This window comes from Moschus berezovskii, chromosome 4 (genome assembly GCF_049115385.1).
Source record: "Moschus berezovskii isolate FMDL1 chromosome 4, NW_MosBer_1.0, whole genome shotgun sequence".
NCBI lineage: Eukaryota > Metazoa > Chordata > Mammalia > Artiodactyla > Moschidae > Moschus > Moschus berezovskii.
In genome coordinates, this window is record NC_142463.1 from 39,245,393 (window position 1) to 39,263,693 (window position 18,301).

The window sequence follows — 18,301 nt, forward strand, 5'->3', positions numbered from 1 at the left end:
CCAAAGTATTGGAGCTTCAGCTTCAGCATCAGTCCTTCCAATGAATATTCAGGACTGATTTCCTTTACACTGATATATAATAACACACAAAAACCCCTGAGAAAACTTGAAGTAAAGAATTCTTTTTAGATTTTTGTAACCCATTGTTTTCAAACTTATCTCTGTATCAAGAGATTGTCCTCATGCTAGTAAAAATTATTTTATTATTATTACCTCTTGGGCATGTTGCACTGCATGTGGGATCTTAGTTTCCTGACTAGGGATGGAACCCATGCCCCCTGCAGTGGAAGCATGAAGGCTTAACCACTGAACCCCTAGGAAAGTTCTCTCATACTCTTTTTCACCTTTTTTTTTTTTTTGACAGTAGTTATCCCACTGAATGACATACTTTGTGAAATGTTGCTCTCAAGTTTTCTTGTGTGTCCAAAGAGGATAATAATACCTTTCTAATATTCTTTCAGGATTATTGTGAGGATCAAGTGAATTGGGTATGAACAACTTTTAGCATATGAAAGAGGAGACTATTTTGCCAATAGCTAGATGGAAATTTGGAGGTTCACTCTAACTCTGTGCTACTTAGGTGAACTTATCCCTGGAGGAGACAAAGGTATGATGAAAGTTGGAGATTTCAGATGAATGGAAAATGACATATAAGGGTCAATTGAGGAAGATATACAGATAGAAAAAAAAATCTATTTCTAACAACATGTGTGAGTGCTAAGTTGCTTAGGTCGTGTCCAACTCTATGCAACCACATGGACTGCAGCTGCCAGGTTCCTCTGTTCATGGGATTCCCCAGGCAAGAATACTGAAGTGGGTTGATGTGCCCTCCTCCAGGGGATCTTCCTGTCCCAGGGATCTAACCCAAATCTCCTGTGTCTCCTGCATTGCAGGTAGGTTCTTTACCACTAGTGCCACCTGAACAGCTATGATCAGGTGAATGATTTTCACCTAGAATCAGGGAAGTCCTGGGCCTGATACAGAAGAGGAAATCCTGGTCCTGATACAGAAAAGGGAAGTCCTGGTCCTAATATAGAAAAGGGCTTGTTTTCTTAATAGGTGTAAGCGATCTAGGGAAGGGACTAGAAAATTTCTATACAAGTATGACTTGTGTGAGGGAATTTGCCTACTCTGAGTATTCAGAGTACCATTGATAAGGTATGTACTAGTTTGTTAGGGATGCCATAGAGAAAACCACAGTCTGGGTGGCCTAAACAACAGAAACGTGTATTCTCATACTCTGGAGGCTAGAAGTCGGAGATCAAGGTGTCAGCAGCATTGGTGTCTTTTGAGACTTCTCTCCTTGGCTTGTAGACTACTATCTTCTACATGTCTTCACATTATTCTCTGCATGTGGGCATGTCCATTGCCAAATTTCCTCATCTTATAAGGATACCAGTGACAGTGAATCCTAATGACCTCATCCCAAATACATTTACTGAATATTTGTTATGTATAGGCACTGGACATTCAGAGAGTGACAGTACCTAGTGGAGGAAGGCAGTTATGGTCAGCACTATATCACCAACTTGTACCTAGTGGAGGGAAAGAGCAGGAGTAGGTATATAGATGCATTGGTGGGGCAGTTCAGCTGTGAATTAGAGGTTTTGAAGTTCCTTCCACAATTTATTCAATGAACACTTTAAGCACCAACTTTGCTCTGAATACTATACCAGAAGCTATCAGTTTGGGAGGAAGAAAGAAGAGATTGATACCAATTGTCATCACTTGAAGATATATCTTTTATAATATATTGATATTTCTGAAATATCAATATATGATCAAACCCTAGGCCCCTGCATTCGAGGCACAGTCTTGACAAGGAACTCCCAACTGCCACAATTTTGGCTTGAACCATTTCCTTTGTCGAGAGTCTTACTCCCATTCTCCTGGCCCAGGCTTTCTTTCAAAGCTCAGCTGACTTCTCTAGGAAAAGTGTTTCTTGATAATTTTTAGTTTACATGAACGTTCTTCTCTGAACTCCTACAGTACTTAATGCATATACCAGTAATCTTGATGTTTAGCATCTGTTCTATTGTTTTATACTTTTCCAGTGAGAATTAACATTTTTTGAAGGCAGACACTTGGCCATATTTCTTCATATTTCCAGGGTCAACGGTCTTTAAAATATAGTAGGGTAAAATTTTAGGTCTTGAAGTTTATCTAGCCCACTCACTCATTTCACACGTGAAGAAAGCATGATCCAGAGAGTTGTTCAGAGCCACTTTGTTATAAAGCCATGTTGTTGTTGTTTAGTTGCTGTTGCGTCCGAATATTTGTGGCCTCATGGACTATAGACCGCCAGGGTCCTCTGTCCATGGGATTTTCCCAGGCAAGAATATTGGAGTGGGTTGCCACTTCCTTCTCCAGGGGATCTTCCTGACCCAGGGATTGAACCCCCATCTCCTCCACTGGCGAGTGATTCTTTACCACCGAGCTACCAGGAAAGCCCCAGTATAAAGTCATAGCCAAAGCCAAAGCTGAAGCTCCAATACTTTGGCCACCTGACAAAGAGCTGACTCATTGGGAAAGACCCTGATGCTGGGAAAGATTGAGGGCAGGAGGAGAAGGGTGCAACAGAGAACAGGATGGTTGGATGGCATCACTGACTCAGTGGACATGAGTTTGAGCAAACTCCAGAAGATAGTGAAGGACAGGGAAGCCTGGCGTGCTGCAGTCCATGGAGTAGCAAAGAGTTGGATATGACTTAACCTTAGTGACTGAAGAACAAAAAGCCAAATATTTGCGGATACTGGGCTTCCCTAGTGGCTCACTCTGCAAAGAATCTGCCTGCAGTGCAGGAGACCCAGGTTCAAGTTCTGGGTCCGCAAGATCCCCTGGAGAAGGAAATGGCTACCCACTCCAGTATTCCTGCTCAGAGAATTTCATGTATAGAGCAGCCTGGCAGGCTATAGTTGATGGGGCTGCAAGAGTTGTACCCGACTCAGCAACTAACACTTTCATGTTCATGGTGTGTGGTTACTTTCACGGATTATAGCGGGATTGGCTTTACAGAATGGCAGGATTCAGAAGGGGGATATGAGGGCATTCCCCGACCAAAGTAAGGGAACGTGGTTACTATTTGCAAGTTTGGGAATACGCGGTCCAAGCTGCTTGATGGGGAAGGTGTGATGGCTACTGGAGGGCACGGCTGTTCTTTAGCATCCCCCACAGTTTCTTGAAGATGCCTGGAGTTCAATACTATTTCCTCCATGAAGTGGCTTCCCAGCTTAATACCTACTTCTCTGCAGGCATGCAGCCTGAAGAAAGTAAAGCCCATTGGCTTTCTGGCTCCTCAAGGGCATAGGTCCAGAGGAAAATCCCTGCTTGTTGTGAGGACTAGCCACGGGCTGTCCACCGTGTGAAGCGCGCCAGGACGCTCCCCTAACAGGAATCCGTGGACTAAGCAGCCGCTCAGGCCTTGGCCACGATCCCAGGAAAGAAGAGCAAGGGGCTTTCCACCTGCCCCAAGCCTCACCCGGACACCAGGCCTCTCGGATTCCAGCGGCTCGTGCTCTGCCTCCGAAGCCCGCCTTCTGCAGTCCGCGCCTTTTCCCCGCCCCTCCCCGCACGCTCGACGGGCTCGCTCCCGCCCCGGGCACGCGGACGGCGCGCGAGTACGCGGACGCGGAAGGAAGGCCGGCAGGGCTCTCCGCCGCGGGGGCGAGCGCGCAGGCGCCTTCCTGAAACCTGCTGCGGCGCGAATCCCTGCGTTCGGAGAGCGGTGGGGTAAGAGGCCGGGTCCTTGGAATTCTGGGGCGCTTGGAGGGAGCGGGGAGGGCCTGCGGCTTGGCTGTCTGGCTCCCGGCTCCGCTCCGCTCGAGGGAAGCGAAGCCTCCTCAGTCCCGCCTGCAGGCTCGATTGGCAGGGTCGGGTGGGGGATGCGGTGATTCTGGGGGTACCCTGGACTGGAAAGCTTGGCACCCTGTTCCTGCGGTCCTGAGGGTCCGGCCCGCCGGAGAAAGGGGCAGACACACCCAGAGGGGGCTCTTTGGCGAGATGTGCTCGCTCGGGACAGCACTCTCCCTGGCTGTGCTGTTCACCTGGGGGAGGGACCTTTTCGGACCGAAAGGAGCAAGTTTGGCCCTGGGACGTGGACGACAGACATTTTTTCTGCCGAGACGCACCCTCTGGGTAAAGTGGGACGAAAGAATTCCCTGCTGCTCGCGAGAGTGGGTTAGGAAGCTACTGTACTTTGTTGTACAGAAAGGAAAAATAGTAAAAAACAAACACACAAAAAACCCCTTTCTACTGTTCAAGGAGAACAGATCGGTTAAGAATCTCATATGATAATATCTTTAACCGCAAAGGACTCAGTACAATTAGGTACCTCCCTTCTTCACCTGAAGATCTCCATTCAGCAAATACTTTTAGTTACCTGCTCTGTGCCAGCCTTGTTCTATGAGCAGGGAACTGGGCAGCGGCTAAGATAGGAGGATCCCTGCTTGCTTGGAGCTTATATTCTAGTTGATAAATAAATGTTATTTCCTTTGTAACTTTTATTATAACATGTACAAGAAAATACTGTCCACAAATCATAAGTTGTAACTAACTGATTTATCATTGAGTAAACATATTTTAACAACCACTTAAATCAGGAAGCAACATGTGGGATTTAGTTCCCTGACCAGGGATCGAGCCTGGGTCACTTGCATCTGGAGTGCAGAGTCTTAGCCACTGGACCACCAGGGAAGTCCTTGTTTGAGCCTTTTAAAGAGTAACTCCTTTCTTAAGAAGAAGCTCATTTAATTTTTGGACAGCTCTCTAGTTGTTAGAAAAGTTTTCCTAACATTTAATCTAACACTGGTCATCAGGGTCATCTGGGTCCATCCACAGCTGATCTGTTATTATCTGTTGCCTCCCTTTCAGTACTCAGTTTTTTTTTTTTTTAGGTTTTTTTTTGACGTTTACGTGGAGAACTTTGAATTTATTATCCCTGTAATGATTTCTGGAGTTAGATTTGGCCCATGATAGATGTTGTCTAAATCTTTTTGGATATGATCCTTTTGTCTGTCAGCAGTTCCACCATTGTGCTCTTAACAAACTTGATCAGGGAAGTCCCTGGTGGCCTAATGGTTAGGATTTCTGGGTTTAACTGCCATTGCCCGGGTTCAGTCCCTGGTTGGGGAACTGAGATCCCACAAGCCCTTTGGTGAGGCTAGAAAGCAAACAAGAAACTTGATCAGCGTATTATTAGTTAAGCATTGTTATTCTTTTTTTAAAGTTAATTATGATTTTTAAGGGTCATTGTCATATTTTTGTTATTTAAATATGATCATCTGGAACTGTGGATAATTCATTTAACTTGGTTGTATTACTGATTAAAATTTCCACAATGGAATATCAGTTAAGTTATGGATTTTTAAATCCAGGACTTAGCATTTGTGAAATCAATTTTAAACTTGATATCTCAGCAGAAAATAGAGTGTTGTGTTGCAATTCTGGAATATATAGTGCAACACGTTTAAAGGGGCTTTTTGAGTTAGACTAGAAAAGGATTTGAAAAGTTTATAATGGCCCATAAACTGTGTCAAACCTGAAATCAACGTGAGAAACTGATTTATTTTAATTTTTCCTCCTCCCTTGCCTCTGTGGTAGAATATCTTGTGATCAATGAAATGATCAAAGGTGGATGCAGTAAGAGGGAGGAAAGAAAAAGGGAATTTGTATAAATTTGAATAATGCATTCACATAGCCTTATTAAATGCTTTGAGTCATTCTAACTTATTGAGATGCTAGACATATTAATTCTAGAGTTGTTCCTTGCTATTTTTAAGTAAGAAAAAATGCTTTTTTGACCTATAGGTAAAATGTGCCAATTTCCCCCTAAAATTTAGCACTGCATAGCTTGTGGGTTCTTAGTTCACTAACCAGGGATTGAACCTGTACCCTTGGTAATGAAAGCATGCATCCCTCACCACTAGACCATGAGGGAATTCCCTGAATTAATTAATTGATTAATCTTTTGAGTATGAAACTGTTTTATTTTCCAATCTAGCAAGTCCTAGTTTCTCTAAATTTCCTTTATTTTTGGCCTCAACGAATAGCACATGGAATCTTAGTTCCCCAAGGACCAGGGATCAAACTTGAATTCCCCGCATTGGGAGCATGGACTCTTAATCACTGGACCACCAGGGAAGAGAGAGCTAGCCCTTTGAGGTTCATTTCCTGACTGGAGGACTAGGGAATAGGAACTTAAAATTATATGCTTTCCTTGACTGTCCCCTTCCCCTGTTTCTCCATCTTTCTCTTTGGTTTAATGTTTGTTGTTTGGGCAGTATGCTCAGTTAAATCTTGGTATCTCTTTTTTTTCCCTCCCTGCAGGCTACTTCTTCTAGAGATAAAAATCAATATTTAACTGGAAACGAAGCATCAATTAAAATCCTGTCAAACTCCTAATTCCAAATAATTGATAATATTTCTCTGATCAAGAAAAGAAGTGATTGACTGCATGTTAAAAGTATTCCTGTATTAGTATTCCTGTATTTTTTTCCTCTTCCTGAATTTGAAGAAAAAATATGGAGAAATGGTACTTGATGACAGCTGCAGTCTTACTAGGACTAACAGTACGGTGGACAGTTTCTCTTAATTCTTACTCAGGTAACACATTTTTCATTTAATAGGTGAATTTTTTTTTTGAATGTCTGTTTTTTGAGGTTTTTTTGTTTTTGGTAATAGTTTATAGTTTTCTGACTGAGACAGAGAAGAATTTCAGGTTTTATTAGTGTAAGCAAGAAAAGGCATTTAAACATCTAATGCTAATAAATAGAATTTGTATAAGAGCTAAATAGAAGCACAGGCTTTGTAATATGAGAAAAGAAAGATGTATTCTAACTGGGAAGATGACAAATTGAGAAACAGTTATCTCTTAGCTGTTGAAGAGAGAAATGAGCGAGTACCTCAAAGGGGGAGCGGAATCGAAGGCTTTTTTGTTTGTTTAGGGTAGAGAAGACTTGTGTATGCATGCTAAGTTGCTTCACTTGTGTCCGACTCTTTGTGACGCTATAGACTGTAGCCTGCCAGGCTCCTCTGTCCATAGGATTCTCCAAAGATACTGGAATAGGTTGCCATATCCTGCTCCAGGGGGTCTTCCCAACCCAGGGATCAAACCTGAGTCTGTTATGTCTCCTGCATTGGCAGGCAGGTTCTTTACCACTAATGCCACCTGGAAAGCCCAGGGTAGTGAAGGCATATTACTACCTTGAAAGGAAGAGAGCGGTGGAGAAGAAGATTGGGAATGGTGTGAGAGAAATGGAGTTGGGTGGTTTTGGTGGCGTCTGGTCCTGGAGATTGGGGGTGGGGTTAAATTTAACCTTTTGAATATTTATTTAATACCTCTCCTATTCCAGGCACTATGCTAAGGGCTAGAAATTTAAGGTGAGTATCTAATACTTAAAGGGGTCTCCACTTTAGTAGATAAGTAGTCACAGTCAGTTCAGTTCAGTCGCTCAGTCGTGTCTGACTCTTTGCGACCCCATAGTGGACTGCAGCACACCAGGCCTCCCTGTTCATCACCAACTCCCGGAGTTCACTCGAACACATGTCCATTGAGTTGGTGATGCCATCCACACCATCTCATCCTCTGTCGTCCCCTTCTCCTCCTGCCTTCAATCTTTCCCAGCATCAGGATCTTTCTAAATGAGTCAGTTCTTCACACCAGGTGGCCAAAGTATTGGAGTTTCAGCTTCAGCATCAGTCCTTCCAATGAATATTCAGGACCGATCTCCTTTAGGATGGACTGGTTGGATCTCCTTGCAATCCAAGGGACTCTCAAGAGTCTTCTCCAATACCATAGTTCAAAAACATCAATTCTTTGGCACTCAGCTTTCTTTATAGCCCAACTCTCACATCCATACATGACTACTGAAAAAACCATAGCCTTGACTAGCTGGACCTTTATTGGCAAAGTAATGTCTCTGCTTTTTAATATGCTGTCTAGGTTGGTCATAACTGTTCTTTCAAGGAGCAAGCGTCTTTTAATTTCATGGCTGCAGTCACCACCTGCAGTGATTTTGGAGCCTGCCAAAATAAAGTCTGTCACTGTTTCCACTGTTTCCCCGTCTATTTGCCGTGAAGTGATGGGACTGGATGCCATGATGTTAGTTTTCTGAATGTTCGGCTTTAAGCCAACGTTTTCTCTCTCCTCTTTCACTTTCATCAAGAGGCTCTTTAGTTCTTCTTCACTTTCTGCCGTAAGGGTGGTGTCATCTGCACATGTGAGGTTATTGATATTTCTCCCAGCAATCTTGATTCCAGCTTGTGCTTCATCCAGCCCAGCATTTCTCATGACGTACTCTGCATTATAAGCAAGGTGACAATATACAGCCTTGACGTACTCCTTTTCCTATTTGAAACCAGTCTGTTCCATGTCCAGTTCTAACTGTTGCTTCCTGACCTGCATACAGGTTTCTCAAGAGGCAGGTCAGGTGGTCTGGTATTCCCATCTCTTTCAGAATTTTCCAGTTTGTTGTGATCCACACAGTCAAAGGCTTTGGCATAGTCAATGAAGCAGAAATATATGTTTTTCTGGAATTCTCTTGCTTTTTCGTTGATCCACCGGATGTTGGCAATTTGATCTCTGGTTCCTCTGCCTTTTCTAAAACCTGCTTGAGCATCTGGAAGTTCACGGTTCACGTATTGTTGAAGCCTGGCTTGAGGAGTTTTGAGTCACAGTACAATGTGAGAATTAAATGTTGAAGTATGTGTGAGTTTCAGTGTTAACAGAAAATGATCAGGATGCATTGCAGAAAACTTTTCACAGGATGGCATTTGAATTCAAGGTTTGAAAGATAACTTGGAATTTGCTATGCAGATAAAATGGGGAACGTATTCTAGACAGTAGAACGTGTGCAGAGATATGGTACGTGGCATGAGAGCATGGTTGTAAATATTTGGTATTAGATAGCATAAAAAGCTTAGCAGCAGCAGCATAAAAAGAAGGAAAGAAAGAATAGGGAGGCATGGCTGGAGATTTGGCTATGTAGTTAGCTGTGTTTTAGAAAAATAACTTATTTTTTTACTCTTTTATTATTATTATGAAAAATGATTGTAGGAAGAAAGTTGGATGTAAAGAGACAAATGAGACAATCATAATAATAGAGGTAGAGTTACTATTTTATAAGTATTTACCAAATGCTAGACATCGAGTACTTTCCTTAATATCACAACCACTGAAGATAGTATTATAATATTCTAATATACAAATGGAAAATGAGACAACCGATAAATGACAACTGTAACTCAAATATATTTTATTCCAGGGTCAGTGCTTTGACCATGCTCTATGGAGTCTTAGTTCCCTAATACCAGGGATTGAATCTGAGCCACAGCAGTGAAAATGCCAAGTCTTAATCACTGGACCATCAGGGAATTCCTCATATATGTCTTTTTTTTTTTTTGGTAATTAATTTATTTTTTATTGGAGGCAAATTATTTTACAATATTATATTGGTTGGTTTTGCCATACATTGACATGAATTCGCCCCGGGTTTACATAAGTTCCCCCTCCTGAACCCCCCTCCCACCTCCCTCCTCCCTTTATCCTCCCTCTGGGTCATCCCCGCATGCCAGCCCCGAGCATCCTATAACATGCATCGACCGTGAACTAGTGATTTGTTTCACATATGACAACATACGTGTTTCAATGCCATTCTCCCAAATCATCCCACCCTCACCCTCTCCCACAGAGTCCCAAAGACTGTTCTATACATCTGTGTTTCTTTTGCTGTCTCGTATACAGGGTTATCATTTGCATCTTTCTAAATTCCATATATATGCGTTAGTATACTGTATTGGTGTTTTTCTCATAATATGTCTTTTTAAAAAATCAGATTGTTAAAGTCCTATGAAAAACTCTGTTTGGATTTTAATTGGAGTTATATACTATACCTCTGATTAATTTGGGTGAATTGGCAATTATTAGCATAGTAAGGCTTCTAAATAATTAAGATGGTATGTTTTTCCATTTATTCAAATCTTTAATGTTTTTCAACAAAATTTTATAGTTTTCTACATGAAAGTTTTACTCATCTTTTCTTAGGTATATTGCTGCTGCTGCTGCTAAGTCACTTCCTAGATATCCTATATATTTTTTCCCTCCCCATTGTAGATGGTATCTTTTTAAAAATTGCTTATCTAAATGCTTGTTCTGGGGGAATGAAAATGTGGTTGATTTGTTAATATTTGGCAACCTTCCAAAAATTATAATTTTTCTGAAGTATGTTTTGAAGTGAAGTGAAAGTTGCTCAGTCATGTCTGACTCTTTGTGACCCCATGGACTATATAGTCCCTGGGATTCTCTAAGCCAGAATACTGGAGTCGGTAGCCTTTCCCTTCTCCAGGGGATCTTCCCAACCCAGGGATTGAACCCAGGACTCCCATATTGCAGGCGGATTCTTTACTAGCTGAGCCCATGTTTTGAAACTTCTGTGTAAAAAAAAAGCGATCTGTGAATTGGAGTATTATTTCCTCTTTTTTACTCCCTATCCTTTTTCTTTGTTTTTTCTTGTCTTCTTAATTCTAGTACCTTATTACAGTGTTGAAGAGAAGTAATGATTCAGGCATCTTTAGCTTATTGTTGATTTTAACAGGTGCTTGTAATTTATCATTGAGTATGTTTTTGTTCTTTCTAGCATTGAACCAATCTTGCATTCCTGGCATAACTCTATTTGTGATATAGTACCTTTTTTAAAAAGTATATTGCAGATTGGCTTATTAATTATTTATGATTTTATCATCCATGCTCACAAATAAAATTGGCTTGCAGTTTTACTTTTTGAAATTCCTTTGTCAGATTTGTTATCAAGGATATGCTAGCCACATAAAATTAATTAGGGAGTATAGCCTCTTTTCCTACAATCTGGAATAGTATTCAGAATTGAAATTGTTTGTGATTCATTTATTATTTTTTTGGCTGTGCCATATGGCTTGTAGGATCCTAGTTTCCTGATCAGGGATTGAACCTGTACCCCCTGCAGTGGAAGCGCAGTCCTGTGGAAACACTGGGGAAGTCCCATGGAATTGTTTGTAGTTTAAATGCTTGGCTAGAACTTGCTAACAAAACTATTTGGGTCTAAAATTCTCTTTGTGGGAAAATATTCAGTGATTTAAATTTCTTAATGGTTATAGAACATTTGGGCTTCTGTTTCTTCTTAATTTATTTTATAATTAATATTATTCTAGGAATTTGCCCATTTCATCTGAGTTTTAAAATGTGTTGTGAAAGTCACTCAGTCTTGTCTGACTCTTTGCGACCCCATGGACTATACAGTCCTGAATTCTCTTGGCCAGAATACTGGAGTGGGTAGCCTTTCTCTTTTCCAGGGGATCTTCCCAATCCAGGGATTGAACCCAGGTCTCACGCATTGCAGGTGATTCTTTACCAGCTGAGCCACAAGGGAAGCCCAAGAATACTGGAGTGGGTAGCCTTTCCTTCTCTAGGGGATCTTCCCGACCTAGGAATCAAACTGGGGTCTCCTGCATTGCAGGCGGATTCTTTACCAACTGAGCTATCAGGGAAGCCCCAAAATGTGTTGTTCAGTTTCATTCAGGTCAGTCGCTCAGTCGTGTCCGACTCTCTGCGACCCCGTGAACCGCAGCACACCGGCCTCCCTGTCCATCACCAGCTCCCATGTCCACTGTGTCGGCGATGCCGTCCAGCCGTCACATCCTCCGTCATCCCCTTCTCCTCCTGCCCTCAGTCTTTCCCAGCCTCAGGGTCTTTTCAAATAGGTCAGCTCTCCGCATCAGGTGGCCAAAGTATTGGAGTTTCACCTTCAACATCAGTCCGTCCAATGAACACCCAGGACTGATCTCCTTTAGGATGGACTGTTTTGATTAACTTGCAGTCCAAGGGACTCTCAGGAGTCTTCTGCAACACCACAGTTCAAAAGCATCAATTCTTCTGCGCTCAGCCTTCTTTATAGTCCAACTCTCACATCCATACATGACCACTGGAAGAACCAGTCTTGACTAGACGGAGAGGGATAAATTGGGAGACTGGGGTTTACATATACACTCTGCTGCTGCTGCTAAGTCACTTCAGTCGTGTCCGACTCTGTGTGACCCCATAGATGGAAGCCCACCAGGCTCCCCTGTCCCTGGGATATATGTAAAAGAACTATTGAGGACCTACTGTATAGCTTAGGGAACTCTATTCAATACTTTGTAATAACCTATATGGAAAAAGAATCTAAAAAAGTGGAGATTATATATATATCTATGTGAGAAACTTAATACGCTAAAGCATGTGCCAAACAGCTAATGTAAGAATAAAGCCAAGCATACTACTGAGAGGATAAGAAAAGCTCAAATTAATTTTTTGAAAACATTAATACTATCAATAAATGTCTAGTATTTCTGCTTCATTGACTATGCCAAAGCCTTTGACTGTGTGGATCACAATAAACTGTGGAACATTCTGAAAGAGATGGGAATCCCGGACCATCTGACCTGCCTCTTGAGAAACCTGTATGCAGGTCAGGAAGCAACAGTTAGAACTGGACATGGAACAACAGACTGGTTCCAAATAGGAAAAGGTGTACGTCAAGGTTGTATATTGTCACCTTGCTTATTTAACTTATATGCAGAGTACATCATGAGGAACGCTGGGCTGGAAGAAGCACAAGCTGGAATCAAGATTGCCGGGAGAAATATCAATAACCTCAGATATGCAGATGACACTACCCTTATGGCAGAAAGTGAAGAGGAACTCAAAAGCCTCTTGATGAAAGTGAAAGAGGAGAGTGAAAAGGTTGGCTTGAAGCTCAACATTCAGAAAACAAAGATCATGACATCTGGTCCCATCACTTCATGGGAAATAGATGGAAAAACAGTGGAAACAGTGTCAGACTTTATTTTTTTGGGCTCCAAAATCACTGCAGATGCTGATTGCAGCCATGAAATTAAAAGACGCTTGCTCCTTGGAAGGAAAGTTATGACCAACCTTGATAGTATATTAAAAAGCAGAGACATTACTTTGCCAACAAAGGTCCGTCTAGTCAAGGCAATGGTTTTTCCCGTGGTCATGTATGGATGTGAGAGCTGGACTGTGAAGAAAGCTGATCGCCGAAGAATCGATGCTTTTGAACTGTGGTGTTCGAGAAGACTCTTGAGAGTCCCTTATACTGCAAGGAGATCCAACCAGTCCATTCTAAAGGAGATCAATCCTGGGTGTTCATTGGAGGGACTGATGCTAAAGCTGAAACTGCAATACTTTGGCCACCTTATGCGACGAGCTGACTCACTGGAAAAGACTTTGATGCTGGGAAAGGTTGGGGGCGGGAGGAGAAGGGGACGACCGAGAATGAGATGGCTGGATGGCATCACCGACTCTGTGGACATGAGTTTGAGTGTACTCCGGGAGTTGGTGATGGACAGGGAGGCCTGGCGTGCTGTGATTCATGGGGTTGCGGAGAGTCGGACACGACTGAGCGACTGAACTGAACTGAACTGAACTGAAGGCTGATTTTTTAAAATGAATCAACATAAACCATATCTGAAATGAAAAAGGAACCATAACTATTTATACAACAAAGATATAAAAGGTAAGAAAACATGATAATTTATGTCAATACGTTTTATTTATTTTAATTTTTATTGTAATATAGTTGAAAACGTATTGACATAAATTATCATATTTTCTTACCTTTTGTATCTTTGCTGTATAACTAGTTATGGTTCCTTTTTCATTTCAGATATGGTTTATGTTGATTCATTTTAAAAAATCAGCCTTACTAGACATTTATTGATAGTATTAATGTTTTCAAAAAATTAATTTGAGCTTTTCTTATCCTCTCAGTAGTATGCTTGGCTTTATTCTTACATTAGCTGTTTGGCACATGCTTTAGCGTATTAAGTTTCAGTCATTTCTTTCTAATTAAGTCATTTAGACTATACATTTTCTTTCAAGTACCACCCTACAGGTAATATTTTCTACTTTCTATTGTGATTTTGCTTTGACTCCTGAATAATTTGAAAGTATGTTTAAAATTTTTTAAATATTTAGTCTTTAACAATGATCTTTGATATTTTAAATTTAATTGTATAGTAGAAAATAACAGAAAGAGAGTCTCTATGTATGCGACTAATTCTCTGAAATGTGTTGAAACTTGGGCTAGTACCTGATCAGTTTTTTGAAATGTTCTGTGTGTGTTTAACATGTATGTATTCTCCAGTTCAATAATCTGCATATACCCATTTACTCAATATCAATTGTTTTGATGCAGTTTTTTTATATTCTTTTTTTTTTTTTAGTTTTTTTATATTCTTACTGATTCTTGCCAAATTGATCTACCAGTTATTGAGAGAGTGGTAGTTTCTTTTTGTAGTTTTGTCAATTTCCTTTTGAATTTTGAATCTGTGTAATTAGGTGATTTAGAATTTTTTCCTTGTTAGTTGAATTTTATGACATCACTGTCATGTCCTTGTTTATTTACAGTAATGCTTTTGTCTTAAAGTCTGTTTTCTCTAAAATTAATATTGCTTTACTAGTTTTCTTTTGCTTATCTTTTTCTATTCTTTTACCCTCTACCTCTGAATCCCTGTGATTCAAATCTGTCTAACCAATTCTCCTCCCTAATTCCATTTTGTCTCTCTTCCTGACTTGGAGGCCATACTTCATTTTGTCCTTTCAGGACTTACTCGATATTTTTCATATACATATTTAGCTTAACAAAATCTATAATGCCATCTTGAACAATGCTAGGGCCTTAGAAACGTTTTAACTATAGTTACAAATCTTTACTTCCTGCCTCAAATTAAAATGGTATTATTGCCTTAGATTTTATTTCTTTCATGATTTTAGGTGTTAGTCACTGTCGTTTTATATAATTAATATTTACTAGGTTTACCCTCATTTTTTTTTTGATTTTTTTTTCTGTTAACTTTTTTTCTTTATTTTATTTTTTTTGTACATATCCATAGTTTATCACAATGCACATAATTCATATGAAAGTCCAGCAGGTGAATATTGTGTTTCACCTTACCCTCATTTTCTTTCTTTGTCCGTCTTACATAGTATATCTTTCTTTGAGAGCCTTTTCTTTCTTCTTGAAGTACATCTTCGGAAGAGTTTTTTTGAGAGTCTGTTGTTGGCAATCTTCATTTTTGACTGAAAATACCTTTATTTTCCTCTTTGTTGTGAAGTTTTTATGGGTATTGAATTCTGTATTAACAGTTATTTTCTCAATATCAGTACTTCAAAAATCTTCTTTCATTGTTTTCTAATTTCTGTTGCTGATGTTCAGACATCAGCTGTCATTTTAATTGTCTTTCCTTACTAGATGATATGTCTTTTCTCTCTTGCTGCAGTTGCACTGTGGTATATCTCCATGTGAATATTAAAAAAATTTATCCTCTTAGGGTTTTTGATTTCTGTCTCTAGGGAGTGGTACCTTCTGTTTCTTTAGAAAATGCTCAGCCATTGTCCCTTCTCATTCTTTTTCTTTCTTGTAGAACTCTGGTAGAAATATGTCATATCTTTGTTCTTTTAATCATTCCACAGATATGCGTTGCACACTCACTTTTTGCCAAATGTAGGTGGTATAGCAGAGAATAATATTGTTATCTCTTTAAATACTTCTGTCTCATTTCTAATCTCCTTGTGCAAAATCTTATTAGATATATGTTGGGTCTTTTCATTCTTTCCTCTGCTTTATAATTACTTTTATTTTGTGGCTTACAGTTTCTTCACACTGCTTTCTTTATAATCATCAGATCTGTCTTTCTGTTCATTACTTTTCTAGTTGTGTTTGATCTGTTTTTTACTTGTCTATTGAGTTTTCAGATTTCAGCTGTTACGTTTTTAATTTCCACAACTTCTACTTGTTTCCTATTTGGATCTTCTTGATCTTTCTGATCATCTCTTGTTCTTCAGCATACTCTCAGCGTGTTCTGTTTTGTCTTTAAATTTACTAACCATGCTTACTTTATATTACCTATCAGAAAATTCTGATATCTGCTGTCTGATTTCATAGTTTGTTTCTGATGACTCTTGCTCATAGTATTTTGTTTCTTCATGAGGTTAGTGATTTTTTAAAATTGTGAGCTCATTTTACCTAGTACTTATATCTTGTGGAAATTCTTTGAGGCCTGAGTTTACTGTGTATTTTTTCGAGGGTTTGTGTTGCCTCCTGCGAGGTACCTGGGCATTTTTAACAAAAGTCAAACCAGATTCTCGTCTCAAGATTTCTTTGGCACATACTTCACGTGAATTCAGATCCCAAACAGGATGAGTGTCAGTATATGGTTAGGAATTTTGGGGAGACTTCTTTTTTCATGTACTACCAAGAGCCAACCTAGAGGTAAATATTATCTTCATCATCTTATCAGAGGTTTTGTGTTTATCCTAGTAGAGATTTTTCTGACGCTGAATTCCTGTCTGTTCAAGTACAAAGCTTTGCCTCCTTACTCATGACATTGCTCTGGTCAGTACCTTGGGTAGCGGCCATTTAAAGATCTTTGGATATCCTCAGGACAAATGCTTACTCTTCTGTGTCTACCCTTTTTTGTTTGTTTCTGAACTCTAAAGAATTCTCTTATTTTGCTGCTTATTCAGCCATACATTAAAATTGTATATGTATAACGTATGAAATAAATAATTTAAAAATATGTACTTTTCCTGTACTGGAGGTGTTTTTCTGACCTTCTGTGTCTGCCATGTTTCAGGAAACTAGTTTCATCTGTATTTTTTAGAGATCCACAGGTTATTTTGATGTTTACAAAAGGTTGATACAGATGATGGTTGAAGCCACAGAATTGGGAGTGTCTGTATTGCAAGAAGAAAACAGATTTAACCACTGAGAAAACAGATTTAACCATGGCGAAGGGGGAATGATGAAAGGTGACAAACGATGTAGGATTAGAGCATAGAGAAGTTACTGTCCTGGAAGCAAGGAAATCAGGGAATTTTAAGAAATAAGGACTAGCTAACTGTCAAATTCTAGGCATGTCAAATAGAATGAAAATTTAAAATAGAGGATTGGACTGCAAGGAGATCCAACCAGTCCATTCTAAAGGAGATCGATCCTGGGTGTTCTTTGGAAGGACTGATGTTAAAGCTGAAACTCCAATACTTTGGCCACCTCATGCGACTAGTTGACTCACTGGAAAAGAGTCTAATGCTGGGAAAGATTGGGGGTGGGAGGAGACGGGGACGACAGAGAATGAGATGGCTGGATGGCATCACTGACTCGATGGACATGAGTTTGAGTGAACTTCGGGAGTTGGTGATGGACAGGGAGGCCTGGCGTGCTGTGATTCATGGGGTCGCAAAGAGTCGGACATGACTGAGCGACTGAACTGAACTGAAGGAGGCCATTGTGAGCCTCCTAATTATTAGACCATAAATGACTAAGTGGGAATTAATAAGTAGACTTAGCAACTTTTAGGAACTTTGGTAGTGAATGGAAGGAGGGAGTTACTTGGTAGCTGGAATGGGTTATGGAGGGCTAAGGAAAAACCCGATTAAAAGTTGTCTTTGGAAATATGTAAGACAAATATCATGTGATATCATATATATGTGGAGTCAAAATGAACTTATTTAAAGACTCACGGACTTGCAGACACAGGAAACAGACTTACAGTTACCAAAGGGGAAAGGATGGGAGGGATACTCAGAAGGTTGGAAATAACATATATATACTGCTGCTGCTGCTGCTGCATCACTTCAGTCGTGTCCGGTTCTGTGTGACCCCATAGACGGCAGCTCACCAGGCTCCCTGTCCCTGGGATTCTCCAGGCAAGAACACTGGAGTGGGTTGCCATTTCCTTCTCCAATGTGTGAAAAGTGAAAGTGAAGTCGCTGAGTCGTGTCCGACCCTTAGCAACCCCACGGACTGCAGCCTACCAGGCTCCTCCATCCATGGGATTTTCTAGGCAAGAGTACTGGAGTGGCTTGCCATTGCCTTCTCCAATATATATACTACTATATATAAAATAGATAATCAATAAGGACATACTTTACAGCACAGGAAACTATATTCAATAGCTTGAATAATCCATAAGGAAGAGTCTGTAAAAGTAGATATATGTGTATGTATAACTGAATCTCTTTGCTGTACACCTGAAACTAACACAACGTTGTAAATCAACTATACTTCAGAAAAAGTTAAACCTTACTCTTAAACTGTCTTCTAAGAAAGTCAACAGGACAAGAGTACTTTTGGATTACTCTGTAAGAAGAGTATTGTTACTGTACATGGAAATATTTGTAGCATCTTTTGTGGGTGGTTGTTACATTTTTTTTTTAATCATTTTTCAGATGAGAAAAATAGAAATGCCAAAATGGTTATTCTGTCAGAGT

The 18,301-nt window shown here is 40.2% G+C and overlaps 1 protein-coding gene across 1 annotated transcript in view; it reads left to right on the forward strand.

Annotated features, from left to right (window-relative positions):
- Positions 1 to 3,607: 3,607 nt before the first annotated feature.
- The window catches only part of ALG6 (ALG6 alpha-1,3-glucosyltransferase), a 61,672-nt gene continuing 46,978 nt past the window's right edge, over positions 3,608 to 18,301 (forward strand). Inside the window, 2 exon segments of the mRNA XM_088835353.1 lie at positions 3,608 to 3,729; positions 6,325 to 6,600. Of these exon segments, the coding sequence (XP_088691479.1) occupies positions 6,519 to 6,600 (82 nt within the window). The 5' untranslated portion in view covers positions 3,608 to 3,729; positions 6,325 to 6,518.